The sequence below is a fragment of the Syngnathus typhle genome, linkage group LG5 (assembly GCF_033458585.1).
Source record: "Syngnathus typhle isolate RoL2023-S1 ecotype Sweden linkage group LG5, RoL_Styp_1.0, whole genome shotgun sequence".
Classification (NCBI taxonomy): Eukaryota; Metazoa; Chordata; class Actinopteri; order Syngnathiformes; family Syngnathidae; genus Syngnathus; species Syngnathus typhle.
In genome coordinates, this window is record NC_083742.1 from 2,949,740 (window position 1) to 2,970,474 (window position 20,735).

The window sequence follows — 20,735 nt, forward strand, 5'->3', positions numbered from 1 at the left end:
GGAGGTAACTGCAGTCTTGATTCTGGGACCTTTGTTGTTGATGTTCCGGTACACTAATCGTGCTACCTCGCAATGCTGCTCCATTTATGCCTTGCCCACCTGCATTCACCCTTCATGTTTTTAGGGCAGGTTTTTGTGCTGCCATGAATAGTGCCTCCGCACTGACTTTCAGTCAAGTTTCAAGTTTTTCCAGCCACTGATATGTTTTCTTGACGTCAGCCACTTCTTCAATTTGACGATGGTGCATGCCATTCAGCGGCTTTTCTATCCATGACTGTCTGGCACCTGGGTGAAGCTGGCCCCCCACCCCACGCAAAATTTAAGTAAAATAGTGTGTTTTGTTTGTGCTTCATTTGTGCTGGTTTGTGCCGTAAAATTTTTAGTTTGTGCTGTAACGTTTTTTTAGTTATGAGAGAATATTTTAAAGTTAAAAGTTAATTTAAAGTCCCAATGATCGTCACACACACATCTGGGTTTGGTGAAATTTGTCCTCTGCATTTAACCCATCCCCGTGTGATTTTAATCCATCCCTTGGGGGAGAGCGGAGCAGTGAGCAGCAGCGATGCCGCGCTCGGGAATCAGTTGGTGATCTAACCCCCCAATTCCAACCCTTAATGCTGAGTGCCAAGCAGGGAGGCAATGGGTCCCATTTTTATAGTCTTTGGTATGACCTGGCCGGTTTTGAACCCACAACCTTCCAGTCTCAGGGCGGACACTCTACCAGTAGGCCACTGAGCTGGTCATCCAGAGTTCACCCAGCCCCCCCATCTGCTCCAAATGAACCCAAAACGATACCGTTCGTTTATGTTGGTTTGCGCTGCAAAAACGTCTGACCAATGTGCTACACTGAGGCTCACTGACGTGCACATAGGAAAAAAGCACTGCCGTCCAGGGATCGGGACAGCGGCAATGAGCCTTGATAGCGATTGATCAACAAGAACTCCAGACAGTTTAATTAAAGGCCATGGCATAACATTTTTTCTTTAATCGTGCCTTGAATGTTTTTACTGAGGTAGCAGTTCTGATATCTATCGGTAGGGCATTCCAAAGCTCTGGATACTGAATAGAAAATGCTCGAGACCAGGGGTGTCAAACTCGTTTTTTTCACGGGCCACATTGTAGTCTTAGTTTCTTTCGGAGGGCCATTATGACTGCCAACCCAAATAAATGTATGTACACCTCATATTATATACAGCAGTGGTCCCAAACCTTTTTTGCGCCTCGGACCGGTTACATGTCAGAAATATTTTTGCGGATCGGCATTTATATAAATAAATAATACATTTATATAAATAAATAAATAATTCATTTATAATAAATATATAAATACGATGAAATAAAATTATACGACTGACATAAAAACAAGTACAAATGACAAAAATAAAACTCACCATTACGTTGAATTAGTGGGAGCACTGAGTTTGTTTCTCAGAAACAAGCCGGTCCCATCTAGACGTAATCGGAGACAATCAGAGAGTCAGAGTCAGCTTTATTGTCAATTCCTTCATGCCAAGACACACAAAGAAATCGAAATTACGTTTCCCCTATCCCACGGTGACGAGACACAGTACACGATAAACATACAAGTAAACAACGCAAAATAAAAACAAGAAGGCACAAACAATGAACAATAAGAGTGAAGAATAAATAATAAATAAACAAATAACACAGTAAATAAGAGGAGCAAAACGGAGCAAGAGCGCACAGCAGACAGTCAGAACAAAGCGCAAAAGTACAGGACGCCACGCAGAAGGGGGGAGAGAGTTCAGGACCCTAACAGCCTGGAGATCACAAACTCCGCCAGTGGGTTCAGCCTCCTCGCACACCGCTTCCGACGCTTCCCAACCGGGGGAGGAATAGCAGGCGAGTCCGGCGACGCTTCAGGACGGAGCAGACCGAGCCCCTTTAATGTCCCCCCTTCAAAGTCCAGAACGCCACAAAACTCGCTTTCGCCGATGTCGAGCAGAACCAGCCCGCTGCACTTGTAGCACAACCCAGTACGACGAGACGAACACACAAAACTGTCGGACAAACCCACATTAAACGACAAAACAAAACATGACACCCGAAGTGATTAAGGTTTGTCTTTTATTGCAGGATGCTTGGTGTCCATGTGTTGAAGCAGTTCATTGCCTGGTTAGTTAGCTTGTCGCCACATATTAGCTTTGCGGGCTCGACTGGGGAAACATGTCACGTGACCGGGACGAGTGTCTTGACCTGAATTAATTGATCGTCGATAAAAAAATTGTTTTTCTGTGCGGCTTGGCGGCCCGGTTCCAAGTGACCCACGGACCGGTACCGGTCCGCGGCCCGGTGGTTGGGGACCACTGATATACAGTATAAGCTACAAAACAAACTGACAAATAACCTGTTTTCAAATCAGATGAGTAAAAACTGGTCAAATATTAAAAATGTGTATTTTTAAAAGTGAAGACAATTCGTAATTTTAGCAATGACATGAATTTGATGCACAATTTGTATCTGGCCCCCAGGCCTTGAGTTTAACGCCTGTTCTCTAGACCCTCTGGACTTCTGTTTGGCCCTCGGGGTCCCTAAAAGACTAGCGTTTTGCGAGTGAAGGTTACGGGATGGAACGTAAGATACAACTAAGTCGACGAGATATGAAGGCGCTAAGCTATGCAGTGTTTTATAGCTTAATAAAAGAACCTTGAAGTTGCATCTTAAATGGATCGGGAGCCAATATAAATTTGCTAATATCGGGGTAATTTGATCAAATTGTCTCGTCAGTGTGAGTAGTCTCGCCACAGCATTTTGTACCAACTGTCGACTTTTAATACTGAATTTAGGAAGACCAGAGAACAATATGTTACAGTAATCAAGGCGCGACCTAATAAAAAAACGCATGTATGTATAAGAATTTCCACATCACGAGTTGAAAGAATCGGATGATTTAGCAATATTACGGAGGTGAAAAAACACAGTTCTAGATTGTTTTTAATGTGTTTTTGAAAGGAGACTGTTTGGTCAAATATAACACAGAGATTGGTTTTCACTTTGGGTGATAGTACATGTATCCATATTTACAGTGGTTTCATTAAATAGGTGGTGGTAACGAGAAGGACCAATTATAGACATCTCGGTCTTATCTGGGTTAAAATGTAGGAAATTGAGAGACCTCCATTGTTTAATCTGGACTGTCATGAACGACTCAAACAGTAATCCATGTTTTGAGAAAGAGTGATGGCGCCTTCATGGTTTGGGTGAAGGCTGTCCTCAGCCGGTTGGGGTGGCCCCAGAAGGAGGACCAGTTATTTATAAACTGCAATCCCTGATTCTTGCAGAAACCAGCCATCCACAGATTAAGCAACAATAATCTGCTAAACCTCTCATTATTGCCTCTCGCAGGCAAGGGGCCAGAGACTATTACTCGACACCGACTCATCTTTCTGGCGAGATCACAAGTCCTCGCTATGTTTCTCCTTGTGATCTCTGATTGCTTCATCCTAGTATCATTGGATTTGACGTGTATCACTATAAATGAGTAACGAGTGTTGGTGCTACGCTTTTGACTAGACCTATTGCAAGCCAGCTCCCTAAAATTAGATTCGATGTCAGGTGCTCTAGCTCCAGGGATACGCATTACTGTGGCTGGATTTTTAAACGAGATGTTTCGTGTAATGGAGTCACCTATGACCAAAGTGCGAAAGCCAGTAGACCGAGATGGCTTGGGATGGCTATGCATCTTAACAGGCTCATTGCAGTTAGTGAGGGTTAGCGGGGTGACTACAGCGCGTATTTGTGTTTGCCACATCCACGGTTATCGGGATGTTCTGCTCTCAGTGGCGGACACGTCCCTCTAGCAGAGACAACCTCTCTAAAAGAAGGGTGCAGGTCGTGCACGGAGTCATCCAAACCTGTTGATCCGAAGCCATACTTGCGTATCCAATGAATGACGGTAGACAGACAGCCACGAAGCCTCCGCTGAAAGCCGACCAGTGACGTGGCCGAAATGGCAAGGATTGACGGCCCGCGACTTACAAACAATAGTAAACTCCGAAAAGTGGAGTAAAAACGTAAAAAGCGAGTGAGGAAAACTAGAAAAGATTGTAGAAATGCAGGTCGTCTCTCCGGCGTCGCTGTGGCACGCTCTACGTGACAAACCGGAAGTCAGGTTTATCAAATGCAACACACGTATATCGTTTCTGCTCGGCTTGTTTTTCGCAGGTAGTTCTGGAACGCATCTCCTGCGAAAAATGACGGATCACTGTAAAATACGTGGATTATGCCAACTTGTCTGAATAAGGTCTGACAGGTGTTCCGTTTTAGCATATTTGACGTCGCTTTGGTAGCAACGCAAGCAGTCTTTCAGGATTTGATATGAGACTTGTAACTTGTTGTTTGTATTACCACCTGTCTTGCAGCATTCTTGTTTAGGTGTGTAAATTCTGTTCATTAAATCATGGCTTGGCTCTTACTTTTGACCACACTGTTTTTACTGGAGCCGCCAAATTCAATTTAACGTTTTTTTCCGTGTATAATGCGCCCCCATGTATAATACGCACCCTAAAAATGGCATGTTGATGCTGGAAAAAAGCCTGTACCCATGTATAATACACACCCAATTTTATTTTTTTTTTTTTTATTTTTTTAAGTCCCAATGATCATCACACACGCAGGGAGGCATGGGTCCCATTTTTATAGTCTTTGGTATAGTCTTAACTAGGCTGGATATAAATGTTTTTGTTGGCATTGATTTCTCCGACTGCCCGTAAACGCACCACCGCGATCAGTGCGGACATGTGAAAAAGGCGTGCAGACGTGAAAAAGGCGGCTCTGTATGGGAGAGACGTTGAAGAGGAATAAAAACACCCTTGGAAACCAAAACTTGCCCCTCGTCGTGACTCGGAGCCGCAACAAATGTTTCGGATTTGTGTAGGGTACATTGTGACAGCAGGTGATCGAGCAAGCGTCTGATACGAGAGCATTGCGGTCGTATGGAGCGTGTTTGAAGTGAACAGCAGAGACGAAAGGAACAAGGCAAAGTGTTGTGAAATAAAATATTACCTGTAATACGCATTTTGTTATTTGCTGATTGAAACTGCTAATTAAACTGTGAATTGAAACTAATAGGAAGAAAACAACTCTCGCTCTTTATATAGCTGACGTGTCTTGCGCATCCGTTCTGCGCATCGGATCCATAGTGCACATGCGCAGTCATACTGCCTCCGTATGACGTCCGGTCCGCGATGGAGATTAAAAAACAAACAATAAAAACAACACACCATCAAGGATTTCACCATCGCATCAAACGATGGGTCGTCAATTATGAATTTTACTGACTACCGTTTTTTTCCGTGTATAGTGCGCAAAATTTAACAAATTTATTGTCCTAAAATCTGGGGTGCGTATTATACATGGGTACAAAAAAAAAAAATTGAATATTTTTTTTTTTAATTTTTTTTTTTTTTTTTAAAGAAAGTCATGGTACAACAAAACCAACAACAGGACTGACCGACAAAGTCGTGGAACAAAAAGACAGGGTGACAGTACCAAAGACAGGAACAGAATGACAGTAACACATGCAATGATCCAACGGTGAGCGAGGGGCAGACAGGACTTAAATACAAAACACGTTACATCGATTGAGGTGACACAGGAAGAGAGGGGCGACGCGAACAGAAACTATGGCAACCTAGACACATAGCAAAACTGGGGACGAGACATGACAAATCTCCCCCGAAATAAAACTCACCTTTCTTGTTTGTTGTCAATCGCGCATCGCATTCAGCCATCGTGCCCAACACACTTAGTCAAAAAAATCCATAATTGACGACACATCGTTTGATGCGATGGTGCAATCCTTGATGGTGTGTTATTGTCAAATATTGTTTGTTTTTAAACTCCATCGCGGACGTCATACGGAGGCCGCCATTACAGATGCGCAGAACGTATGCGCAAGACACGTCAGCTATATTAAGAGCGAGATATGTTTTCTTCCTATTAGTTTCAATTCACAGTTTAATTAGCAGTTTCAATCAGCAAATAACAAAATGCGTATTACAGGTAATATTTTATTTCACAACACTTTGCCTTGTTCCTTTCGTCTCTGCTGTTCATTTCAAACACGCTCCATACGACCGCAATGCTCTTGTATCAGACGCTCGCTCGATCACCTGCTAGTTTGCTGTCTGTCACAATGTACCCTACACAAATCCGAAACATTTGTTGCGGCTCCGAGTCACGACGAGGGGCAAGTTTTGGTTTCCAAGGGTGTTTTTATTCCTCTTCAACGTCTCTCCCATACAGAGCCGCCTCTTTCCCGTGCGCGCACGGAGCGCGGTGGTGCGTTTACGGGCAGTCGGAGAAATCAACGCCAACAAAAAAAATTACATCCAGCCTAGTTAGGACCATACCAAAGACTATAAAAATGGGACCCATTGCCTCCCTGCGTGTGTGACGATCATTGGGACTTAAAAAAAAAAAAAAAAATAATAATTTTTTTTTTTAAAAAACTTCATAAAAATTGGGTGCGTATTATACATGGGTACAAGCTTTTTTCCAGCATCAGCATGCCATTCTTAGGGTGCGTACTATACATGGGGGCGCACTATACACGGAAAAAAACGGTAAGTGTGTTGGGCAGAATGGCTGAATGCGATGCGCGATTGACAACAAACAAGAAGAAAGGTGATTTCAAGTTTTATTTCGAGGGAGATTTGTCATGTCTCGTCCCCAGTTTTGCTATGTGTCTAGGTTGCCATAGTTTCTGTTCGCGTCGCCCCTCGCTTCCTGTTTCACCTCAATCAATGTAACGTGTTTTGTATTTAAGTCCTGTCTGCCCCTCGCTCACCGTCAGATCATTGCATGTGTTACTGTCATGATGTCTGTTTGGTTTCTGTTCCTGTCTTTGGTAATGTCACCCTGTCTTTTTGTTCCACGTCTTTGTCGGTCAGTCCCGTTGTTGGTTTTGTTGTACCATGATTTTCTTAAAAAAAAAAAAAAAGATTAAATTGTACACATGTATAATGCGCACCCCAGATTTTAGGACAATAAATTAGTTAAATTTCGCGCATTATACACGGAAAAAAACGGTATTGGGAGCTTAAGATCAGGGGATGCTTTGAGAATAATTGTCAATTTCTGTCTATGTGAAGCCCTTTGAGACTGCTTGTGATTTAGGGCTATACAAATACCGTTTTTTTCCATGTATAGTGCGCCCCCATGTATAGTACGCACCCCTAACAATGGCATGCTGATGCTGGAAAAAAGCTTGTACCCATGTATAATACGCACCCAATTTTTATGAATTTTTTTAATTTTTTTTTTTTTTTTTTTTTTTAAGTCCCAAAGATCGTCACACACGCAGGGAGGCAATGGGTCCCATTTTTAAAGTCTTTGGTATGGTCTTAACTAGGCTGGATGTCATTTTTTTTGTTGGCGTTGATTTCTCCGACTGCCCCTAAACGCACCACCGCGCTCCGTGCGCACACGGCGGCTCTGTATGGGAGAGACGTTGAAGAGGAATAAAAACACCCTTGGAAACCAAAACTTGCCCCTCGTCGTGACTCGGAGCCGCAACAAATGTTTCGGATTTGTGTAGGGTACATTGTGAGACAGCAAACGAGCAGGTGATCGAGCAAGCCTTGTCTGATACGAGAGCATTGCGGTCGTATGGAGCGTGTTTGAAATGAACAGCAGAGACGAAAGGAACAAGGCAAAGTGTTGTGAAATAAAATATTACCTGTAATACGCATTTTGTTATTTGCTGATTGAAACTGCTAATTAAACTGTGAATTGAAACTAATAGGTGGAGAACTGAACTCTCGCTCTTTATATAGCTGACGTGTCTTGCGCAACCGTTCTGCGCATCTGTAATGGCGGCATCCGTATGACGTCCGGTCCGCGATGGAGATTAAAAAACAAACAATATTTGACAATAACACACCATCGAGGATTGCACCATCGCATCAAACGATGTGTCGTCAATTATGAATTTTACTAAGTGTGTTGGGCAGGATGGCTGAATGCGATGCGCGATTGACAACAAACAAGAAGAAAGGTGAGTTTTATTTCGGGGGAGATTTGTCATGTCTCGTCCCCAGTTTTGCTATGTGTCTTAGTTGCCATAGTTTCTGTTCGTGTCACCCCGCTCTTCCTGTGTCACCTCAATCGATGTAACGTGTTTTGTATTTAAGTCCTGTCTGCCCCTCGCTCACCGTTGGATCATTGCATGTGTTACTGTCATTCTGTTCCTGTCTTTGGTAATGTCACCCTGTCTTTTTGTTCCACGACTTTGTCGGTCAGTCCTGCTGTTGGTTTTGTTGTACCATGACTTTATTTAAAAAAAAAAAAAAAAAAAAAAAAAAAATTTTTCTTTGTACCCATGTATAATACGCACCCCAGATTTTAGGACAATAAATTAGTAAAATAATGCGCACTATACACGGAAAAAAACGGTAAACTTGACTTGACAAATAAATAAACTTGACTATTATTTATGGCAAAATGAATAGGACCACAGCCTAACGCAGGGGTCGGCAACCTAAAATGTTCAAAGAGCCATATTGGCCATACCTGTCTTGAGCCGCAAAAATCTAAAAGCCTTTTATAATGCAACATAGACTGTCAATACATAAGTAGTATGCCTACTATTAAAATAATTTAAAGAGAAATAGTGGTGTCAATTTGATCATTTCTTCTTGCGGCCTATTAGTGTTCACGTACCTGCATAGCAGCGCGGTCACGTCACACGACTCATCCATCACAGGCAATTGAGAAAGCTGGAGCTAAATTCATGTCCTTGATCTGCTGATCGGTGTTATTGTTTGTGCGTAGACGCATGTCTTTAATTTTCTGAATGATCTCGATTTTGTTTTTGAAGTTCGAAAATAGGCACTGATAGTTTCCCGCGCTTTATTATCTCCGGGGGTGCGACAAAACTTGCAGCAGTAGTAGAATTTGGAGATGCAACCCGCTTCTTGAGACAATTTTTTCGGTCCTCAAATTTCTCCACCAGCACTGCAATTGCACCTTTCCTCTCAGTTCCAACTGGGTGATCGGCAGCAAATTTAGCATGCTTTAGCTGAAAATGTCGCTCCAAATTGCTCTTATTTGACAACTTCTCATTGCAAATCAAACATGCAGGCAATGCTTCAGCATTGGCAATGGAAGCAAATACAGTGGAGCTTCGGTTTCCGACCACAATCCGTTCCAGAAGGCTGTTCGAGAAGTGAATCATTCGAATACCGAATCATGTTTTCCCATTGCAAATAATAGAAAGAAATTGAATCAGTTCCAAGCCAAAAAAGGCTTCTTTTTTTTTTTTTTAAAGCATTTTTTCATTATTTTACACCATAAACTGCATAAATAAGTGAGAAGGTAATGTATAAATAAATAATATAAATAATAAACTGAATTAATAGAGTAGGCTAGGCTGGGGAATGTATTGCCGTATCTGTAGCAACTCGCTTGTGTGTTTCATTCTAATAGTAAAAGATATCTTTTTAAATTGTGAGGGAAATTAAAGCACAACAAAGAGCAAAGGTTTGTTGGTAAGCACAGTCGCCCCTCTCGCAACATCACTTCCTTTAAGAGCGTCTTTGTTTTTCACGATCGAGCTTATTGGCGATTTTGCCATGCAAAACTCCCGCGCCAACTCTGACACACGCACACCGGACTCGTTTTTGCAATTAATTCTTTTTTAAACTAAACCGTTTTGCGCACTACTTTACTCTTTTCGCCATGATCAGCTTTACTGCTCCCACTTGCTTCCTTTGGAGGCATGATTAGAGTTGATGCAATCCTCATAGTAACGAGAATGTAATAACGAACGGAGTCAGTCGGCTCATCTCGCGAGGTTCGACAACCGAAATTTCTCGAATTTTTTGTTCGAATACCGATTTGTTCGAGAACTGGGATGTTCGAAGACCGAGGCTCCACTGTAGTTCAGTCCATTCTTTCTTAAAGTCAAAAAAGTCAAAGTCTGCTTTATTGTCAATCTCTTCACATGCCAAGACACACAAAGAAATCGAAATTACGTTTCCACTATCCCGCGGTGACAAGACATAGTACACGACATACATACAAGCAAACACACAACACAAAATAAAACCAAGAAGGCACAAACAATGAATAATAAGAGTGATGAATAAATAATAAATAAACGAATAACACAATAAATAAGAGGAGCAGAACGGAGCAAGTGTGCATACAGCAGACAGTCAGAATATAGCGCAAAAGTACAGGACGCTACGCAGAAGGGGGGAGAGAGTTCAGGATCATAACAGCCTGGAGTATGAAGCTGTTGGTGAGTCTGGTGGTGCGGGAGCCCAGGCTCCTGTACCTCTTCCCAGAGGGCAGAAGATCGAACAAAGAGTGAGCGGGGTGACTCACATCACTCGCAATCATGGTCGCCTTGCGGGTGAGATGGGAGGTGTAAATGTCTTTCAAGGAGGGGAGTGAAGCACCAATAATCTTACCGGCCGTGTTCACTATGCGCTGGAGGGCCTTCATATTCTAGTCAGTGCAGCTACCACCCCAAACAGCAATACAACTGGAGAGGACGCTCTCAATGGTGCCACGGTAAAATGTAGTCATGACGGCCGGAGGAGTACACGCTCGCCTGAGTTTCCGCAGGAAGTACAGGCGGCGCTGGGCCTTCTTCGCCAGTGATGCGGTGTTGGTGGACCAGGAGAGATCCTCACTGATGTGCACCCCCAGGAACCTGGTGCTGCTCAGTCTCTCCACCACATCACCGTCGATGGTCAGCGGCAGGTGGGTGTGACCCTTCCGGAAGTCAACAACAATCTCCTTGATCTTGTTGACGTTCAGCAGGAGGTTGTTGTCCTTGCACCACGTGGTCAGAAGGTCAACCTCCAACCTGTATTGGTGAAGCTTCTGTTCTTATCAGCCATCTTTCTCTTTTTGCCCTTTGAATCCATGGCCCATCACTCACACACCTGTTTGTTTGCAACTCACCTGTGCTGTGTTGCAGGCTATGACGCAATTTTGCTATTTGGCGTCATTCTTGAATTCGGTATTTTTAATATATTTACAACTACATACATTTTTATAGCATAAGTATGGTTGTGTCGTGATTACGCGTTTTTGCAAAAATTCCAGGGAGCCGCTAGGGGGATACTAAAGAGCCGCATGCGGCTCTGGAGCCGTGGGTTGCCGACCCCTGGCCTAACGTCATTTGCGTTTTAATATGGAACACAAAGCAGGCATTACAGAACTGACAGGCAATGACCAGGCGTTAAACAACATCCTTGTGGGGGCTGCACAGGTGCGTTCCATTTGGTCAACCCTATTGGAAGGTGGAGTTCCACGTTGCATAGGAGGACGCGCAGACAGCACCACAGCCAAAGCTCCCCGGGAGAAGCGGCAGCAGGCAGGAGTCGACGTCCCAAATACACCACAGCGGAGCACATTCTTGCGTTTGTGAACGAACAGAGGACGAAGTGTACTGTAGCTCTCTCTTTAGCTTCCTTAGCTGACCACCATGCCTCCCACGGCGCTGCTTTCTTCGGAAAGGGATAGTGACAAGCAAAAGGCTCCGCTGGGATGCCAGCCAGAAACCTGGGCAATGTCTCCTCCAATTCAGTCGTCGAGGTGCCATCAAATAATTGCCGATTGTACACTAGCAGAGTGTCCATCAGTAATGCAACTAATGGTAAAAATAGCATATAACGCCGAAATATCACACTGATCTCAAAACGTTTGCGATCTTGCTGGACGGTACGTTGTCTTGCATGATACCGTTTTTTTCCGTGTATAGCGCGCAATATTTAACTAATTTATTGTCCTAAAATCTGGGGTGCGTATTATACATGGGTACAAAATAACATTTTTTTTTTTTTTTTTTAAATTTTATTTTTTATTTTTTTTTTAAAGAAAGTCATGGTACAACAAAACCAACAACAGGACTGACCGACAAAGTCGTGGAACAAAAAGACAGGGTGACATTACCAAAGACAGGAACAGAATGACAGTAACACATGCAATGATCCAACGGTGAGCGAGGGGCAGACAGGACTTAAATACAAAACACGTTACATCGATTGAGGTGACACTGGAAGAGAGGGGTGACGCGAACAGAAACTATGGCAACCTAGACACATAGCAAAACTGGGGACGAGACATGACAAATCTCCCCCGAAATAAAACTCACCTTTCTTCTTGTTTGTTGTCAATCGCGCATTCAGCCATCCTGCCCAACACACTTAGTAAAATTCACAATTGACGACACATCGTTTGATGCGATGGTGCAATCCTTGATGGTGTGTTATTGTCAAATATTGTTTGTTTTTTAATCTCCATCGCGGACCGGACGTCATACGGAGGCCGCCATTACAGATGCGCAGAACGGTTGCGCAAGACACGTCAGCTATATAAAGAGCGAGAGTTCAGTTCTCCACCTATTAGTTTCAATTCACAGTTTAATTAGCAGTTTCAATCAGCAAATAACAAAATGCGTATTACAGGTAATATTTTATTTCACAACACTTTGCCTTGTTCCTTTCGTCTCTGCTGTTCATTTCAAACACGCTCCATACGACCGCAATGCTCTTGTATCAGACGCTCGCTCGAGCACCTGCTAGTTTGCCGTCTGTCACAATGTACCCTACACAAATCCGAAACATTTGTTGCGGCTCCGAGTCACGACGAGGGGCAAGTTTTGGTTTCCAAGGGTGTTTTTATTCCTCTTCAACGTCTCTCCCATACAGAGCCGCACGGAGCGCGGTGGTGCGTTTAGGGGCAGTCGGAGAAATCAACGCCAACAAAAAAAATGACATCCAGCCTAGTTAAGACCATACCAAAGACTATAAAAATGGGACCCATTGCCTCCCTGCGTGTGTGACGATCTTTGGGACTTTAAAAAAAATAAAAATTAAATTTTTTTTTAAAAAAAATTCATAAAAATTGGGTGCGTATTATACATGGGTACAAGCTTTTTTCCAGCATCAGCATGCCATTTTTAGGGTGCGTACTATACATGGGGGCGCACTATACACGGAAAAAAAGGGTAATTATTTAACTTCTCTGCCTTTTGGATGTGCTACCCGCCAATATCAAATTTCTTGTTTTGTCATTGCTTACAGTGCTTACTAATTGCCATTTTTGACATTGTTTTGATCAAGTTTTTGAAACATCTACTTGGATTTATCCTGTCCAACAATTTGATTTCCTTGATGCTTTTTATGTTCTTTCTGAAACCCGGTTTGTAGATGCAACCACATAAATTATCCATGGTAATCATCATAAGGTCATGCATTCTTGATCAATACAGAAATGCCTGTTTTTTCTCCTTTTTTATGTTTAGGAAATTGTTCGAGTCGGAAGGGGCTCAATGCATCATGTTTTGTGCATGAATTCACTGGAATCTTCCAGGGCCAATCTGTACATTATAAGATGACTTCTGTTTGTGGGCACGTGATGAGTCTGGATTTCATTGGTGGGTATTATTTGCATTCTATCATTTTAATTCTTATATAAATTTGTTTTATTTGATGCCCATTTAATCTTTAAATGTTTTAATAGTGTAAATACCTACCGTAATTTTCGGACTATAAGTCGCTCCGGAGTATAAATCTCATTTTGGGGGGCAATTTATTCGACAAAATCCAACACCAAGAACAGACATGAACGAGCAACAACAGGCTAAACGATACGGTATGGTAACGTGACAAACACAAACGAGGAGCTGAGAATGGGCCTGACGTAACATTATTTAAAAAAAACTATTACATAAATAACACGTTGATAAAACCATCTGTATCACTCCAATTCATTAAATCCATCGATCGTCCTTTGTCAACAATGCCGTGTGCCGCGCCGCAGTTCAAATTATTCCACAGGCCCATACAACGATATATAAACTATATTTTAAATAACTATCACATAAACGTTATCAACCCATTTGTGTCACTCCAAATCAAGATAAAGATATCAAAGCAGGTGAAGTGATCAACTATACTAAAAATAACATGTGAAGTGGTCAACTATACTTGTAAGTAAGTGATGTGTTAATGATCAAGTAAAAATTTGTGAAAAAAAAACTATATAAGTCGCTCCTGAGTATAAGTCGCCCCCCCACCCGAACTATGAAAAAAAACACGATCTATAGTCCGAAAATTACGGTACTTGTTTCAAATACATTTGTGTTGTATTGGTAGCATAGTGTTACTTTTGTATCTTGCTGCCGGAAATGCGGACCAAACTCTGGCATTGATGGTACAGGGACCGAACCGCCCTTATCAGTTGGATCGCCAGCCCGTACTCCCGAAGCACCCTCCACAGAACATCCCGAGGGACACTTTCTCCAAGTCCACAAAACACATGTGGACTGGTTGAGCAAACTCCCATGCCCCCTCGAGGATCCTGCTGAGCGTATAGAGCTGGTCCACTGTTCCACGGCCAGGACGAAAACCACACTGCTCCTCCTGAATCCGAGGGTCGACCTCCCGACCGACCCTTCTTCCAGCACCCCTGAATAGACCTTACCAGAGAGGCTGAGGAGTGTGATTCCTCTGTAGTTGGAACGCACCCTCCAGTCCCCCTTCTTAAAAGGTGAACCACCACCTAAGTTAAAGTTAAAGTCCCAATGATCGTCACACACACATCTGGGTGTGGTGCAATCTGTCCTCTGCATTTAACCCATCCCCGTGTGATTTTTATCCATGCCCTGGGGGAGAGGGGAGCAGTGAGAAGCAGCGGTGCCGCGCTCGGGAATCATTTGGTGATCTAACCCCCCAATTCCAACCCTTAATGCTAAGTGTTGCCGGGAGGCAATGGGTCCCATTCTTATAGTCTTTGGTATGACCCGGCCAGGGTTTGAACCCACAGCCTTCCAGTCTCAGGGCGGACACTCTACCACTAAGCCACTGAGCTGGTTCGAAGTCTGCCAATCCAGAAGCACCGTCCCCGATGTCCACACAATGCTGTAGAGGCTGTAGAGGCGTGTCAGCCAGGACAGCCCCACAACATCCAGAGCCTTTAAGAACTCCGGGCGGATCTCATCCTCATCCTTGCCTCTGAGGAGTTTTTTAACTACTTCAGTGACTTCGACCCCAAAGATTGCTTCCGGAATGGAAGGCTTGTCGGTGGAATTGAGGAAGTCTTTGAAGTATTCTCCCCACCGACTCACGACGTCCTGAGTCGAGCTCAGCAGCACGCCATCTTAACTGTAAACAGTGTTGACAGCGTACTGCTTCCCCCTCCTGAGACGCCGGACGGTGGAGCAGAATTTCCTCTAAGTCGTCCGGAAGTCATTTTCCATGGCCTCACAAAACTCCTCCCATGCCCGGGTTTTTGCCTCAGCAATCGTCAAAGCCGCATTCGGCTTGGCCTGTCGGCTGCCTCCGGAATCCCACAGGCCAAAACGGCCCAATAGGACTCCTTCCTTAGCTTGACGGCATCCCTTACTGCCGGTGTCCACCATCGGCTTCGGGGGTTGCCGCCACGATAAGCACCGACTACCTCACGGCCCTAGCTCAGGTCGGCTGCGTCAACAATGGAGGCACGGAACAGGGTCCTCTTGGACTCAATGTCCCCCGCCTCCTCCTGGATGTGGGAAAAGCTCTTTCCAACAGGGGATTCTAGACGTTCCCAGCAGAACCTCACAATACGTTTGGGTCTGCCAGGTCGGACCAGCATCTTCCTCCCTCATTGGAGCCATGATCTGTTGACAGCTCCGCCCCTCTCTTCACCTGAGTGTCCAAAACATCCGCCCGCAAATCCGATGACACGACTACAAATAGTCAGTTTGACAATCATCAAACTGCGGCCTAGGGTGTCCTGGTGCCAAGTGCACATATGGACACCCTTATGCTTGAACATGGTGTTCATTATGGACAATCCCTGTCGAGCACAGAAGTCCAATAATAGAACACCGCTCGGATTCAGATCAGGGGGGCCATTCCTCCCAATCACGCCCTTCCCAATGTGCAGTCGCCCAGCCGGGGGCAATAAGTATACCCACACCTGCTCGACGCCTCTCACCGTGGACAACTCCAGAGTGAAAGAGAGTCCAGCCCCTCTCAAGAGGACTTGTACCAGAACCCAAACTGTGTTTGGAGGCAACTCCAACTTTGTCTTGTCTGAACTTTTCTGCCTCGCACACCAGCTCGGGCTCTATTCCAGCCAGAGAGGTGACATTCCATGTCCCAAGAGCCAGCTTCTGCAGCCGGGGATCAGACCGCCTTTGGCTGCCACCCAGCTCACTTTGCACCCGACCCCTTTGCTGCTCCCACAGGTGGTGAGCCCATGGGAAGGGGGACCCACGTTTTCTTTTCGGGCTGTGCCCATGGGCAAAGGCCCAGCCACCAGACGCTCACCTTCGAGCCCCAACTCCAGGCCTTGCTCGAGAGGAGGCCCCCGGTGACCCGTGTCCGGGCGAGGAAATATGAAATCCATTTATTGTAGTCATCATAAGGGGTTCTTGTGAGCCGTGCTTTTTTCTGGCCCTTCATCTAGGACCCTTTTGCCATGGGTGACCCTGCCAGGGGCATAAAGCCCTAGACAACTTGGCTCCTAGGATCATTAGGACACACGCAAACCCCTCCACGACTCACTGAGGAGACACACATGCTAGTATGACTCCAGCCAATCCTGGTTCATGTTTTCATTTTGTCACCACAAAGGAATACAAAACATCATCATTTTGTAATGGTATAATAACTTCATGGTAGCATGTGACTTCCATTGAATGTGTTTAATTGTAATTGATTTTGAACATGATCTACTTTTGCGTCCCCAAAGGTATGGTGTCATTCAATTTTTTACATGTTGATTTAAATTTCCCTTCCTTAACCCTCAATATTTTAGATCTTTTAGATATTTTTCCATATAAAATATTTCTTCTACTAATCCCAGCCATTGCTTCTTTGTTGGTGCATCAGTTTTAAACCATACTGTTTTATGGCTTTTTTTGCGGCTACCAGCAGTATTTTCATCAAGTATATATCACATCCCTTTACATTTTCCTGATCGAAGTTAGCTAGATTCATCACCAAACCCATCTTTGGTATTTCATAGCCAATTATCTTCAATTTTGTCAAAACTCCATACAAATATGCTTTCAGTTTTTGAGGCTTGCCTTTTTAAAAGACAATATTTCCTCCCCGTACAGCGGATTATTAGGGTCACCACATAATTAAAACTAGAAATTAAGTAAAATTAAATAAATAAAACACTAACTAAAAATGATTAAAATAGATTAACAGCTATAGGCAAGGGAAGTGAAGCAGCTCCAAACTGAACTGGCATTACAACAGCGATTCTTCATGTGGGGCTGCGAGTCAAAACTAAATATTACTTATGAACCTGTAGACATGACACAAACTATTACTTTCTGAAAGATGTAAATGACAAGAGCAAAATTCACTTGTTCTAAGGTTTAATAATAACAGACAAATGTGCATGACTTATAACTCTTGTTTAAAATGTTCATGAGGCAAAAATAATTTTAAACTCATGTAAATTTAAGGTATTTCATACAGTTTGTTCAATGTTATCTGACTCTTCAGATATGAATGAAAGGCAGAATTTGTGCTTTTCACCGCTGCCTGGGTGGCTTGTATTGGGTTATTTTATCATTTGAAAAATAAAGACAATTGTGACAATGAAGTGTGTTTTATGAAAGTGTGTATTTGCATGAAATTATTTTAGTTAAAAATGTCCGAAAAAAACTATCGGCCCCCGGGCCCCTTCACTTTTTTTTTTTTAAAATCTGGCCCTCCTTGCAAAAAGTTTTGACACCCCTGCCCTAACCAGTGTTAAACTACCATTTGCTCATTTGAAAAATAAAGACAATTGTGACAATGAAATGTGTTTTATGAAAGTGTGTATTTGCATGAAATGATTTTACCGTGTTTTTCCATGCATAATGCGCCCCCGTGCATAATACGCACCCTAAAAATGGCATGTCGATCCTGGAAAAAAGCCTGTACCCATGTATAATACGCACCCAAATTCTGACTCTTACTTAAGTCCATAAACGTAAAATTATTTCAGGAAAAAGATCATCTTTGGGAACAACCGGATGTTATTCTGCCGGTCAGTATCACTGCGCATGCGCTAGCAAACTCGATAGCGAAGAAATGTTTCGGATTTGTGTAGGGTACATTGTGACAGCAAACGAGCAGGTGATAGAGCAAGTGTTCGTATGGAGCGTGTTTGAAGTGAACAGCAGAGAAGAAAGGAGCAAGGCAAAGTGTTAAATAAAATATTACCTGTAATACGCATTTAGGTAGAGAACTGAACTCTCGCTCTTTATATAGCTGATGTGTCTTGCTAATGTCCGAAAAAAACTATTGGCCCCCGGGCCCTTTCACTTTTTTGTAGGGGTGTAAATCGCGGGTTTTGTCACGATACGATATAATATCGATATAAAGAACTACGATACGATATTTGCCGATATCTTAAAGCCTGCTGCGATTCATTCACGATATATCGCGATATAGTGCTCTACGATCGATTTTTTTTTTTTTTAATAAGAAATATAGAACAATATCCTGATTTATAACAATTCATACGCAAAATCAACAAGGTACTGCAAACTCTTTATTTAGGAAATTACAAGAGTATTGTAGTATACAAATTGCTTACTTTAACACTGAACTTTGATGTCGTGTTTTTTCTTTAAATGTGCGGCGAGATTTGTGCTCCCTGAATATTTAATCACCGCGTGGCAGGATTTACAAACTACACGTGTCTTGTCCGTTGAGCCATCTTTTCTTTGGAATCCATAGTGCTTCCAAACAAATGACTTGAAGCCTAAAGGGGAGCAAATTTCCTCGTCTCTTTGGACACTAGCCATAGCACCAGCCCAGGAGCCGCGTACTAGTTGTCGCCTCCCCTTTTACGTGCCTGCTCTGCTCACAACACAACAACGCCGGGCGCACTGCTCCCGGAGAGAGGAAGCAAGCAACAATGAACTGGATTTCAAAATAAAGTCGCGTCTAATGTCCGAGGTCAAACACGGCGATATAAATCGATGTTTACCTTTAGCATCGATGCCAATAAATCGTAGAGCATTATATCGATTAATCGATGTGTATCGATGTATCGTTACACCCCTACTTTTTTGTTTTTTTTAAACCTGGCCCGCCTTGCAAAAGGTTTTGACACCCCTGCCCTAACCAGTGTTAAACTACCATTTGCTAAAGTGTTAAATGTTCAATTCCCATGGTGTGTTGTAGCCACCAAATGTCAGTGCAGTAATAATGACACTATTGAGTGTTTTGAATAACACTGACTGTTCATGCCAACACTATACAGTGTGGGGAAAAGCGCAACCTTAAATAAAACACATGACAAAATTTCACATAAAACCACTTTTGTTTTATTAAAGCCATTTCAAACAGCTTCTATAAAACAGTAGTATGACACAATGTTATGTTTTTTATCGTTTTCATGCATAAACTGCCCATCATGATGGCAATAATACAATCAGGTCATACACACCAATAACGGCGAGCAAATCCTCATCGATTCTAAATGCATTCAGGTAATCGAAATCCATTGTAATTCCATCTATCCGAACGAACCGCTCCTCTTCATTTGCCTTATCCACATTTCATGTTTCTGAATGTTGAGGATTAATTTTCAGTACCCACACATAGACATTTCCTTCTGGCATTTACCGTTTTTTTCCGTGTATAGTGCGCCCCCATGTATAATACGCACCCTAAAAATGGCATGCTGATGCTGGAAAAAAGCCTGTACCCATGTATAATACGCACCCAATTTTTATGAAATTTTTTTTATGAAATTGTTATTTTTTATTTTTATTTTTCTTTTAAGTCCCAATGATCGTCACACACGCAGCGAGGCAATGGGTCCCATTTTTAAAGTCTTTGGTATGGTCTTAACTAGGCTGGATGTACCGTTTTTTTCCATGTATAGTGCGCAAAATTTTACTAATTTATTGTCCTAAAATCCGGGGTGCGCATTATACATGGGTACAAAAAAAAAAAAAAAAAAATTTTTTTTTTTTTTAATTTTTTTTTTTTTTTTTTTTTTTTTAAGTCCCAATAATCGTCACACACGCAGGGAGGCAATGGGTCCCATTTTTATAGTCTTTGGTATGGTCTTAACTAGGCTGGATGTAATTTTTTTGTTGGCGTTGATTTCTCCGACTGCCCGTAAACGCACCACCGCGCTTCGTGCGCGCACGGGACAGCAAACGAGCAGGTGATCGAGCAAGCGTCTGATACGAGAGCATTGCGGTCGCATGGAGCGTGTTTGAAGTGAACAGCAGAGAAGAAAGGCAAAGTGTTGTGAAATAAAATGCACAGAACGGATGCGCAAGACACGTCAGCTATATAAAGAGCGAGAGTTGTTTTCTTCCTATTAGTTTCAATTCACAGTTTAATTAGCAGTTTCAATCAGCAAATAACAAAATGCGTATTACAGGTAATATTTTATTTCACAACACTTTGCCTTGTTCCTTTGGTCTCTGCTGTTCATCCTAAAACACAAAGGCGCTCTTTAAGCAATGCGACAGTGAGCGCCCGGCGCGCTGCGGTTGCGCGACCGCACCAAATTAAGCTCCCTGCGCAGTGCGCACTGAGGTCCACTTAAATTTTAGAAAGTACATCAGGACTTTAAAAATATCTTCTAAATTTCAGCGACGGCTCTGTCACAATAATCGGCCAGCCCGGTGCAGTTGGGCGGTCGGCGGCGCGCTACGGTTGAGCGTTCTCTCGCACGCTCTCTCTCTCGCTCTCTCTCGCTCTCGCACACACGGAAACCGGATATCATACGGAGGC

The 20,735-nt window shown here is 43.2% G+C and overlaps 1 protein-coding gene across 5 annotated transcripts in view; it reads left to right on the forward strand.

Moving 5' to 3' along the window:
- The window catches only part of top3b (DNA topoisomerase III beta), a 136,938-nt gene that overhangs the window by 14,444 nt on the left and 101,759 nt on the right, over window positions 1-20,735 (forward strand). For 3 of the 5 annotated variants that reach the window (XM_061277746.1, XM_061277750.1, XM_061277747.1), the window contains exon 2: window positions 13,286-13,417. The exons of 1 other annotated variant lie outside the window; for it this stretch is intronic. In XM_061277746.1, coding sequence (XP_061133730.1) covers window positions 13,286-13,417 — 132 coding nt within the window. Of the gene's footprint in view, window positions 1-13,283; window positions 13,418-20,735 lie in introns of those variants that run through there. One more of the 5 variants, XM_061277749.1, reaches the window with a different exon arrangement.